At 53.1% G+C, this 12,019-nt stretch overlaps 4 protein-coding genes across 4 annotated transcripts; 2 read left to right on the top strand and 2 right to left on the bottom strand.

Moving 5' to 3' along the window:
* Window positions 1–434: 434 nt before the first annotated feature.
* On the top strand, window positions 435–1,596 carry B0I36DRAFT_322045 (S-adenosyl-L-methionine-dependent methyltransferase). Its single transcript, XM_046153799.1, has 2 exons — window positions 435–1,180; window positions 1,242–1,596. The coding sequence occupies exons 1-2, from the start codon at window positions 619–621 to the stop codon at window positions 1,442–1,444; spliced, it is 765 nt and encodes a 254-aa protein (XP_046012238.1). The 5' UTR covers window positions 435–618; the 3' UTR covers window positions 1,445–1,596.
* A 322-nt stretch (window positions 1,597–1,918) lies between these two features.
* Window positions 1,919–2,886, bottom strand: B0I36DRAFT_430885 (Ctr copper transporter family-domain-containing protein). Its single transcript, XM_046162559.1, has 2 exons — window positions 2,128–2,886; window positions 1,919–2,039 (listed from the first exon to the last, which is right to left on the bottom strand). Exons 1-2 carry the CDS (start codon window positions 2,640–2,642, stop codon window positions 1,943–1,945), a joined length of 612 nt encoding a protein of 203 aa, XP_046012237.1. The 5' UTR covers window positions 2,643–2,886; the 3' UTR covers window positions 1,919–1,942.
* A 1,750-nt stretch (window positions 2,887–4,636) lies between these two features.
* B0I36DRAFT_288069 (E1-E2 ATPase-domain-containing protein) lies at window positions 4,637–8,397 on the top strand (the record flags this gene model as incomplete). The annotated part of the gene is made up of 1 exon (XM_046151634.1): window positions 4,637–8,397. The coding sequence occupies one exon, from the start codon at window positions 4,637–4,639 to the stop codon at window positions 8,270–8,272; it is 3,636 nt and encodes a 1,211-aa protein (XP_046012236.1). The 3' UTR covers window positions 8,273–8,397.
* A 1,928-nt stretch (window positions 8,398–10,325) lies between these two features.
* On the bottom strand, window positions 10,326–11,904 carry B0I36DRAFT_322032 (ankyrin repeat-containing domain protein). Its single transcript, XM_046153798.1, has one exon. It carries the CDS (start codon window positions 11,808–11,810, stop codon window positions 10,503–10,505), a length of 1,308 nt encoding a protein of 435 aa, XP_046012235.1. The 5' UTR covers window positions 11,811–11,904; the 3' UTR covers window positions 10,326–10,502.
* Between the last annotated feature and the right edge of the window lie 115 nt (window positions 11,905–12,019).

Below are 12,019 nucleotides of genomic sequence, written 5' to 3'. Positions count from 1 at the left end.
AATCGAGGAAGTAGTGTGGAACCGAGGACCAGGGAGCTGATACCCGCCTAGCAGTTCTGCTGCAGCGCCATCAAGGCATTATCGACCCAGGCTAACAAAAATGACATCCAACCGTCCCAGATGCCAAACCTCGCCTACTCTCAGCACGGCTCGTCTCCATCCCATACAGCCGAGGATGAAACGAGGCATTTGTGCGGGGTTTAGCGTTATCTTGGCTGCATCCACGGTGGGTCGCAAGAGGCATTTGTGCGGAATTTAGCTCTGTCATGGCTGCATTCGCGGTGGGTCCAGAAGAGGCATTTGTGCGGAATTTAGCTCTGTCATGGCGCATCTGGAGGCGGATCTTGGTGGGGCCATCTGCCGCTAGGAGCGACTCGTACGTCCATGTTTATACTCTGGCTTTAGGTCATGGCAAGTGCCCAACCGGCGGGGGAGGGTTCGCCTCCCCGAACAAAGGTTTCAAAGGGAGGTGATAATACTCTGGATAAATCCAGCTTTGTCGGATGGCTGGTTGTAATCTGCCACTTGACCGGAGCCGGCCATATCGTCCTCCTGATGCTGAAGCAATTAACGTTCCTCAACCTTCTCTAACACTAGCTTGCTCGCTCGATTTTAGTCATGTCAAACCCTTCAGCAACTCGGTCTGCTGAGTTGACGACGTATCCAGTGATAGCCAGCGCCAAGCTGCAGGCTCTTTTACGGAAACTTCACGAGCTGTCCGAGACGCAAGAAAAATCATGGTCGCAGAAGCTCTTCTACCTGATGCGTCTTGTCCGCTTCATGGCTTCAGGAGAGACGTGGTCCGCGATGGCCGACAACCACATGCGTGACAAGTTCGTGGCTTTGGAAGAAGACAAATGCCAGTTCATATACCTGCTCGCGAGAGCCATGAGAGCGAGAAACGTCGTCGAAGCGGGGTCGAGCTTCGGCGTCTCGACGATATACCTTGCTTTAGCAGTGGGACAGAACGTGCAGCATGAGTTGCAGAGATATCCTGGCGTAGGCGGGAAGGTGATTGCCACGGAGAAGGAAACTTCGAAGGCAGCGAAAGCTAGAGAGTACTGGAAGGAGGCGGGGAATGAGGTGGAGCCGTGGATTGAGCTGCGCGAGGGTGACTTGCTCGAGACATTAAGGGTTGAAGAGGGCATGCCAGAAGAGATCGACCTCCTCCTCCTTGACAGTATAATGCCCCCTAAATGCTCTTCCCTATCGCAGTGCCAGTGCTAACGAAATCTACCAAGTCTGGACGCCCCTTGCATTACCTACGCTCAAACTTCTTCAGCCACGGTTGAAGCACGGCGCTGTTGTTATCACAGACAATGTGGGTGTGGCGAAGTTCTTGTACCGGGATTTTCTTGCGTACGTCCGCAACTCTGAGAATGGGTTTAGGACGTTAAAACTGCCATTCAAGGGAGGGCTGGAGTGCTCCGTATTTCTTGCCTGATCGAGGGTTCACCGGGAAGAATATTCCTGGATATTGATCCCAGGGTTACTTGTCGACTTAATTCTCGAACGGCTTATGACGCAAGTAGCGCTCGCGTTCTCCGAATTTACGGACATTCAGTTGAACAAACTTGGCCGCGTGGAAAACCTGTCCCCAAGACCTGTGGTCATGCATTCTTCCTGGCTAACATGTGGATTGACCAAGAATTTATTTCATTCCCATGGGATGGCGAGTGCCGGGGAGCAGAATCGCCAACTTCATGGAAGAAGGAGGGAAAGGAGCGGACGGCAGACTGAGGAGCTGCTCATAAGGTAGCGACTGACAGTCTTCGTCAACATCTGTGGTAGGTGCCAATTCAGGACCACGCTGCACGCATGCTGTTCGTACCCTGCAGTCCAAAAGATCCCTGGATGGCGTCCACGCAGGGAACAACTGGAGACTGGTGTACAGGAACGCCTATCTACCCACACTGACTCTGGTTCTCTCCACCGGGCATGCTTAGTCTTTGACCCAGCTGAAGGCGATCTCGCCCAAGAAACCGCCACCCAGAATGGCCAGAAGGTAGCCAACATTGAAAGTCATAACGGCAAGCATGCTGTGGGGAATCCAAATGGTGATTAGCATAGGGCTTATCTTCAGGAGTCTCCGGACAGGAAGAAGTAGGGATAAGGGTCAACACGTACAGCAAGTATCCAAGAGCCATGGTTAGCACGAGGAACGAAGCCCTGGGAAGCAGAACAGACAGCTTGAACTTGGGCGGTGTACTGCCCGAGTCTTCTCCATCGGACCCAGACTGCTTAAAGTAGCTCCCAGCCTCCTCGGCTTCGTCGAGGGCTCTCTTCCCTTTCCGGCGCTTGTTGATCATGTGCTCCAGTGTGATAACGAAGCGCAGCGACACAGTCAAGAGCATGAGAAGGATGATGGCGCCAGCGTAGCCGGCCCCCGTCGATGGCGCCAATGACGGGATCCAGAGAGCGTCGCCGGTGCCGATGTGGAATGAGGTGCGCATGCCACCCATACTGTCCATACCTGATATTTCGGCAGTGGTAGGTGACTCTTCGTCGTGACCGACAGCAGCGGCTTTCGTTACCGGCAATGTTGCTTGGCTCGGGGTTGCGACTGCTGGGGTGGCTGCTTCGGCTTGAGAGGGGGAGGTGCCGGCACCCATCTGAATGCCGGGCATGTCCATGTCCATCATGATGACTGGCCTCTTGGCAACTCCACCAGTGTTTTTACAGAACTTGATGGCTGAGAGAAGTCGCTTTGTGTCCAGTGTCCCAATTGTAGGCCAAAGGCCCGGTCCTGCGGGCAATAGAATTCGAGAAGAGGTGAAGCCTGAAAGCTAGCTTCGTGGATGTGGTGAAATCAGAAAAGAATGAATTGCGACCAGCGCTATCGACGAGCAAGAAAGTAATGGAGAGGGAGGTTGGGTCGGCTTGATTATTGTATTGAAAAGAATTGATACAGTACGGCGTTCCCTTGACCTGGAGCCTCGAATGCGCCGCTCATGCAATCAAGGCAGCAGGAGCGAGCCCCTGAAATGCTATCCCCATTTTGGCATAGCGTGTGGCTTGCTTTCGAAACAAGGGTTACGTCCATGAGCATTTTTTGCGGATTTTTGTTTCTAATGTAGCATTTGAGCAGCCCCGGCGGTAAGATGAGACATGTGCTCCTGCACGGTCATCCGGGAGGGAGCTAAAAAAAGCCATTTCTAAGTTTGGTTGCAGGGATGTGACAGCGAGGTTGGGTCCTTCGGCCGTTATGTGCCAAGGCTCCGTAACAGGGTCCGTTTTGATTTGCCTCGAGGTTTTAGCTTTATGCGACATTGTCATGGATTAGTTGGATCCCAAGATCATGTGTCACTAAGTTGCCTGCCTCGGAGGCACGAACGCAGCGGGGAGGCTGCCTAGTAGGCAGCCAGTGACGTTGTGCAGCAAGGAGACAGCAGGTCTAGCTCTCACTAGCTTGTGCCTGCTGCAGTAGATAGCAAGAAGTGCATCACACTTGTTCTCCTAGCTCAGAGCTCCAACTGGATTGAGCCTTGTTGGTCGGACCACTGCAAGAGCTTCAGTTCGTGAACCCTTTCACCCAGAAACATTCTCTCCGCTCCGTAGTCGGACTCCGAGAAGAAAAAGCGAAAGAGCATGTCCGTGTGCCGTGTCGTGAAACTCAGAGAGAAACGCTCAGGCACCATGCCCACAGTACAAGATGGTTTAAAAGATGCATCTATGTGAGAGAACGACCACGTGACTTTCACACTTTGTAAATAGTGTCATTTTATGAAGACTGTCTAATAGCTTTAGTCAGGGGTTTCCTCTCTTTTTCTCCCCTCTCTTTTTCTCCCCTCGTAGAACAATCGTTTTGCCTAAATTGCGTTTGACCTCGCTCGTGCCCTTGTCCTATCACAATCTGATACCTCGTTAGCTTGCGTCCAGGGTGTCCTGGCCTAAGAGTCTGCAAACGTTAGAAACCTACACCTCCTCCTGGATTAATTATGTTAGCTCGTAACAGATTTCCAGTATCCATATTAGGTATTCCTCGTAGACGATATCTAGGAGAGGAACGTCTGCCCTAACGATCGTATGGCAAATATGGCAGATAAGATAATTATGTGGAGACTACGTGCTGGTAGGGATACTTAGTAGAAGAAGCAGGGAATAGGAGGTATAAGAGTTACTACCTCTGGTAGTTATCGCTGAATTCGCGAGCTAACATATTTAACCCCGGAGGAGGTGTAGGTCATCCCACATGTTCTACCCCGCATTGGATGGCATTGATGTACTGGAGGCGCTCAATATGCGGAGTTTCATTGCGTGGTTTGTGCTGAAGCAAAAATGCCTCATCCTCGACCGACAAGCCTGTCAGCACCAGAAATTTCCCTCCACGCGAAAACGTCGCAATTCACAAACATTGCCACGGGGTTCCAGAACCTATTTTCCGGTACGCCTTATTCATCACCACCAATAGCCGGGTGTTCTGTTCGGTGTGACGCCAGTATGTATATAGAGGAGGGAAACGGCGCTCTCTGCGGTCAAAACAACACTCGTCCAGCCTTTCCCAACCCCTCAATCTCACTTTATCATTTTGATAAGCCATACATATTTCGACGTCAACAGTCTTTCGGCTTGCACTGCTCCCCAGGAAGTCACAATCCATCAGCCAACAATGGCAGTTGATCAGCAAACCGCCACCATGCCATCTCCCGGTCACTCGAGGGCCACAACGATTCTGGTTCGCAATCTCCACTGCCCATCCTGCGTTGCCTCCATCGATGAGTCGCTCTCCACGCTCAATCCCCCGCCACTCTCCACATCGACGTCCATTGTTTCGCAGAGGGTCGTCATTCTGCACCCCACCTCGCTGAGCACCTCGGACATTATCCACGCACTCGAAGCAGTTGGCTTCGAGATCGAGAGCGTGACTCAGAATACCCCAGAGAGCGGCGATATCGTCCTTGCAGAGGAAGACTACTCGGGAGGACAATCTGCCGGCTCCATCCTCCAGCGGCTAAACTCGTCCAGTGCGCACCGAAAACACGATGCCCGCGAACAAGGCGCTTTGCATATTGAGAGGTGCGACGCTTGCCGCGCAGAGCTCTACGGAGACACAGCGTCGATGTCGACAGACGTTATGGAGAAGGCCGACAAGCACCTGCGCCCCGCCGCCAGCGTGAAGGGCAGCCTGACCGCACTCAACTCAGTAGTTTCTGAGAAACCCACAAGCGCTATCGCTCGAGCAACTTTGTCGATCCACGGAATGTCATGCAGCTCCTGCGTCGGCAAGATCACCGAGACTTTGCGATCCAAGCCATGGATCCGATCCGCCGACGTCAACCTTCTCATCAACAGTGCAACCGTCGTCTTCGAGGACAAGCAGCGTATCAACCAGATTCTTGAGACGGTGAGAAGCATCGGCTATGATGCGGAGCTTGACGAGTGCGAAGACATTGAGTCCCTCAAACCCTCCACGTCCCTCTCGCCAGTGGATACGTGGCAGGCGTCTTATGCCATAGGGGGCATGACGTGCAGCTCGTGCGTTGGCGCCATCAACGAGGCACTCGAGCGCTATGCATGGATCAAGAAGGTCGAGGTCAACCTACTCTCCAACAGTGCTTCTATCCTGTTCGAAGGCAAAGACCACCAGGACCAGATCTCCAAGATCATTGAAGACGCTGGCTACACGGCAAAACTCAACGACATGGAGAATGCCGGCCAACCCAAGGAGCGTGAGCATGAGAGATCAGTCATCATCCAGATCGACGGCATGCACTGCGAGCATTGCCCCTCCAGAATCTTGGACGCACTAAGCATCTATGCGAACAACATGACGGTGGTAAAACGTCCCACGACGGCTGACAACAAGATGAACATCAAATATTTGCCGGCCATGCCTGGGTTCACGATTCGACATATCATTGGCACCATTGCCCAGATCGATGAGGCATTCAACGTTTCCATCTATCATCCGCCGACTCTGGAGGAGCGTTCGCAGAAGATGCATCACCGTCAACAATGGCGCATTGCTCGACGTCTAATACTTTCCGTCATTGCCGCCATTCCGACCTTTGTCATCGGCGTCGTGTACATGGGCCTAGTCCCTGGCGACAACCGCGTGCAAATGTATCTCATGGAGCCGATGTGGGCCGGCAAAGCCACCAGATCCGAGTGGGCGCTGTTCATCACCGCAACGCCGGTCTACTTCTTCGCGGCCGACTTGTTCCACCGTCGCATGTATGCGGAGATCAAGGCTCTCTGGGGGCCGGGAAGCAAGACTCCCATCCTTCGACGATTCTACCGTTTCGGCAGCATGGATATGCTCATGTCTTTGGGAATTTCGATTGCGTACTTCTCCTCCATCGCCGTCCTCGCCATCAACGCCACCCAGTCAGCCGAGGACCATTCCATGGGTCAAAAGGGGTCATTCTTCGACGCTGTCGTGTTCTTGGCCATGTTCTTGCTGATGGGGCGGCTGATTGAAGCTTACAGTAAGGCGAAAGCTGGTGATGCTGTGGGTCTGCTTGGCAGCCTCCGACCGACGGAGGCCTTCCTCGTCGAGCCTCTTAGCAACGACACCTCGCCCACCCGGGAGTCGCGCCTGATCTCGATCGACCAACTGGAAAACGGAGACGTGGTCCGCATTTCGAACGGAGCCTCTCCGCCTTACGATGGCGTTGTGGTCGAGGGCGAGTCCCAGTTCGATGAATCCAGTCTCACGGGCGAATCGGCTCTTGTCCAAAAGACAACGGGAGACGAGGTTTTCTCTGGTACTCTTAACAAAGGAGCACCTATCTCGATCCGAATTACTCGTCTTGGCGGGGACTCGATGCTTGATCAGATTATAGCCGCCGTCCGTGAGGGTCAAATCCGGAGGGCGCCAATCGAGCGTGTCGCCGACCTCATCACGGGCTATTTCGTGCCAATCGTTACCCTGATCGCCATTTGCGACTGGGTCATCTGGCTGGCGCTCGGACTTTCTGGTGTTCTCCCTGATTCCTGGATGGACAACAACGTCGGAGGTTGGTCATTCTGGTCGTTACAATTCGCCATTGCCGTCTTCGTCATCGCCTGCCCTTGCGGTATCGGTCTAGCAGCCCCAACCGCTCTTTTTGTCGGCGGTGGCTTGGCTGCCCAGCATGGGATTCTTGTCAAGGGAGGAGGCGAGGCTTTTCAAGAAGCCAGTCATCTTGATTGCATTATCTTCGACAAAACCGGCACAATCACCCAGGGCGGCGAACCTTCCGTTACCAATCACGAATTTGTATCGAAGGAAGCTGCCGAGGAGCTGGTGAGTGCTGTGTCAAAGCTTGAGGAGAGCAGCAATCACCCGATTGCGAGGGCCGTGGTCGCGTTCTGTAGCGCCAGGACAACCGCTGCAGTGCAACCCATGAATATGGAGGAGATTTCTGGAAAGGGTATGAAGGGTTCTTTTCGAACCGGCAACAATGAATCACCGGCGATGGAAGTTTTGGTCGGAAACGAGGTCTTGATGGCGGATCATGGCGTCGAAGTCGCTGACGAAAATGTCGCGACACTCGACTCGTGGAAACGCCAAGCGAAGTCCGTCGTCCTCGTGGCAATGAGAAATGAGATTGGCTCTTCGGGATTGACGGTACCCCTACCCAGGATGACGCCGTGGAAGCTCTACATGATGATGGCCACAGCCGACCCGCTCCGTCCCGAGGCCCAGGAAATCGTCAGGGCACTTCACGACCGGGGCGTAGCCGTGTGGATGCTCTCCGGCGACAACCCCATTACCGCGTACGCTGTCGGCAAGATGGTGGGCATTCCCGAGGAGAACATCATTGCTGGCGTGTTGCCCGACCAGAAGGCCGAGAGGGTCCAATACTTGCAGAAGACCCTTCAGAAGCCGCAAGGCACATCTTTCTTTGAGAAACGAGATCGAACTTCGAAGCGAGCCATCGTCGCCATGGTTGGGGACGGCATCAACGACTCACCTGCGCTCACCGTTGCAGACGTTGGCATTGCTGTTGGTTCTGGCTCCGACATCGCCATTTCCTCGGCCGAATTCGTCCTGATATCGTCCGGCCTCACGTCGCTCCTCACCCTCATTGACCTCAGCCGGACGGTATTTAGAAGGATCAAGTTCAACTTCGCTTGGGCCCTGGTATACAATCTGATTGCTCTGCCAGTGGCAGCGGGTGTGCTGTATCCCATCAACAGCAATGGGACACATGTAAGATTGGATCCTGTCTGGGCTAGTTTGGCAATGGCATTGAGCAGTGTTAGCGTGGTTTGTAGCAGTCTGCTCATGAGGAGTAAGCTGCCATTTGTGGGTTTCAGATCATCTCAAGACCGGACCCGAAAATGATTACTTAATAACGTAATCCACGGGTGAGCGGGTCACACGGGTGAACGGGTCACCTTCCAGTGACTCGTACAACAATATGTAAGACAATTCAACCACAACGCCTGAAATCAATTAAAATTATTCGGAATCCTCTTCTTCAGAGGTAGATACAACTTTCTGATACGTACGAGCATTATAACCGGGCTCGCCGTAGACGCTATATCGCCGCGTGCGCGTTTCGGGCCTCCTCGTACGCCCACTATTCTAACTCGTTTCCGCTACTAACTGCTACGTCGTATCGATTTAAGCCTTCAAATCCTTTGCTTGATCAATAGTAAGGGACCCTCCTTTCTATAGCTGCTTTCTTTTCGTACGACGACGGCGGCTAAGGCGGTCGTTCACATCTCGAAGTTCGGCGAGGTCGTAGCGTACAAGGGTCTGCTCATATACTATTATCGCGATCCCTTTATTAAGCTGCTTAAGGCTTGCGATTATGGATAACGGTGAGCTATTCTAGTGTTATACGATGCGATTTTTAATATACTCCGTCTGCGATTCGGCCTTAATCGGGTTATTCGGCGTCTTTGAGACCCAGGGGGGTGGTAGTCCGGCAGAACCTAGTAGTGTTGGCGTACGAAGCTTTATATCTAGCTGCGAAATTACATAGTCCGGGTCGTACGGTACTAGGCCTGTCGCTCTAAAGCCTGCCTGGATGTTTGATTTGGTTATTGCAGCGTTGTACGCCTTATAAAAGGCTGGGAGGAAGTCCTCCTTTGAAACGTGGGTTACGTACGCCCGCATTAGACCTTCGATTTCTTCACCGTACGCCCGTTTTAGAGGTCCAAAACACCTAACATCGAGAGGCTGGAACTTATGCGACGAATAAGCAGGTATATAGAGGGTAACAATATTCTATTCCTTGCAGTAGAGCTCGAAATCGACGGAATGGTAGCTCTCGTAGCCGTCGAGGATAAGGAGGCGGTAGGTACCCTTCGTACGACTCTTTATATGGAAATCGAAGTGTTTTACCTATTCTAGGCCTCTCTCGTTCGTCGTCTAACCGTTTTCTAAAAGCGCGATTACCTAGTTAGCCGGTAGAGGGCTATTCGCGGTCTAGGAGTTAAGGTGGACCTTCCCGGCGAAGATAATGTACGGCGGGATTAAATAGCCGTACGACACGATACCTTAGATTACTGTAACCCATTCCTGATTACCTTGTTATACGGCTCTTAGCCTCCCGCGTTGATCGGAGGTCGTAACAACAGTTTCAGCGGAGATTTTACCTATCGCGAAGCCCGTTTCGTCGAAGTTGTAGATGTTGTTATCGTGGATCCCGTATTTCGCGATTATATTTCGTACGAGCTTAAACTACGTACGATACGCGTCCGGATCCTCGTAAAGGACCCTCTAATAATCGATTCTTCGATTAAAACACGTACGGAGCTTAGGTCGTCGTCGTACGAAGGTTGAGGCCCAGTTCGTTCTAACGCGTAGCGCGTCGCGTATACGGAGGAGTCGATCCGCCATTTCTCAAATACCACTTAACCGCGGTGGAAACGAACGCGAATCTAGGTCGAGTACGTATCGTACGATACTCTCCTCTTCGTATAAGGTTAATTTCTAGCAGGGTAGTCGGGTGTCGTGTTTCGCAGCTCGGCCGTGGTATCGTTACTGGAGTGTCGTAGAGATACATTATAGATCTGCGCAGCCTTTCGTACGCTTAATTTTGGGTCGGATTGGAGCGCATTTAACGCTAGAACCAAATCACTTTCAATTGATTGTCGTCCCATAATTAGAGGTGGAGAAAAAGGAGAAGGAAGTGAACCTCAATTAAATTGCAGTAAAGTGACCCGTTCACCCGTGTGACCCGCTCACCCGTGGATTACGTTATTTCGAATATGGGACATTATCGACTTGAGATTCCCGTGATGAGAACGTTGCTTTGCACAAACCCTGATATCGCGCGCGTGTGTGTATATGCATGAGGCAAAACTATATCCGAGTATTTAGAAATTGGCAGAGGCTCATTGTCGCAGGACAAAACTAAGAGGTCGTGAGCTCTACACAAGAACTGCCGTGGCCATGGAGCTTTTCATTCAGTATCGCTATTGAAAAAGACATCATTGCTCCGCGTTCCGTTACGCTAAATCAATATATCAACAGTTGCTCACAGAATTTCCGTCTGTTATGATCACACGACTACGATGGCCCGCTGCTTCGTGTCCTAATCCAATAAAGTCCGTGGACTCCCTCACGCCAAACTCTTCCGGACACGAGCGACCAATTCCTGCAACACGGCGCTCTCATTTCCGACTGTATCATCACCGCCGCCACCGCCACCAGCGTCGACGTCTCGACCTTCACCGTCCTCGCCACAGCCTAGATGGTACAGAATTCCATGTCCGTTATTGTCCCTCGCGCGGGGATCCGCGCTCAGGTCGAGCAGGCGGTGAGCCACTAACGCGCTCGCGTCCTGGTGACTCGTGTCGTTCGTGCGGCTCTTCTTGCCCGCCATGTGTGCGGCGATGAGCAGCGGCGTCATGCCCAGCGGGTTCCGCACCTCGAGACCATCGTCATCGCCACCGACAGCGACGCGGGCCAGCAGGAGCTTCACCGCCAGGGAGTCGACCTTCTGGCTCAGGACGTAGTGCAGCACCGTCATGCCGTTTTCGTACCGGGCGTTGGAATCCGCTCCGTGGTCCAGCAGCATCTCCACAATGGTCTGGTAGTTGTCGTTGTTGTATGTCTGCAGACAGGCAAAGTGCAGAGGGCACATGAGCGGGTCTGGGACGACGTTGATCGAGAGGGGAGGCGTGTATCTCCAGGGCTCCTGCTCCGCGTCGCCTCCGAGGCTGTAGCTCGTGCCACTTGCCCAGTAGTCGAGAGGTACGCGGTCCTGTCTGAAGCGAGTGTTGGGATCGGTATGACCGAGTGGCGGTGACAAGAGCAGGCTCAGCAGCACCGTGTCGCTGCGGCGTATCGCTTCAATCAAGGTAGGCTGGGTGACGGGGGCACCCCGTTCGAGAAAGAGCTTCACGAGAGCGAGGTCGCGAGTGAAGACGGAGATATAGTCTGAACCACCATCCTGCATCGGTTCAGTGTCCGCATGGACACTATTGCCTGCTGCTCTGCAGAGACAAGTCTGGCCCACACGATCAGTGGCGGTGCTATCCGCGTCGAGGGCCACGAGTCTCTCAACTAGGGTCCTGTCAAAGTCGGCGTGCCCGACGCAGTCAAGGGCATAGTGTAATGGTGTGCAGCCGTCCCGGTCTTGCATGTTGATGTTCGCGCCATGTCCGACCAAATACGGCAGAGCAAGTGCAGCTTTCCACCAGGCAGGGTTGCTGCTTCTGCCCAGCGGATCGTTGTTGTTGCGGAACAAGCGATGGAGGACCCCATGCCCCTTGGCATCGGCGGCGTTGACGTCAAGCTCAAAGTTGTCCACAAGAACCTGTAGCACGTGCATGTTCGGCTCTTGCTGGTCGATCGCCGAGAAGAGAAGCATGTCGTGATCGTGCTGCATGTGGACCTTGATGGCGTCCTTCAAGAGACGTAGCATGTCTGCAAACCCGTCTGAGATAAGCAGACGAACGATCGCGGAGACATCTCCAATGTCTCGGCTAGATATATCCGAGACAATTTCTACCAGAAGCTGCTTAGCTGAAGTATATTCTCGAAGTTGCATCAGTCTCATGAACCGCATATTCGCAGGAATCTCTGGGTTCTCGGTCTCGAGACGGTCTGCGATTCTGTGCTGCCAAGGTCTAA

The sequence above is a fragment of the Microdochium trichocladiopsis genome (assembly GCF_020744255.1).
Source record: "Microdochium trichocladiopsis strain MPI-CAGE-CH-0230 chromosome Unknown B0I36scaffold_5, whole genome shotgun sequence".
Lineage (NCBI taxonomy): Eukaryota > Fungi > Ascomycota > Sordariomycetes > Xylariales > Microdochiaceae > Microdochium > Microdochium trichocladiopsis.
The sequence above is the reverse complement of the archived record's forward strand: the minus strand, read 5'-3'. Positions and strand labels throughout refer to the sequence as shown.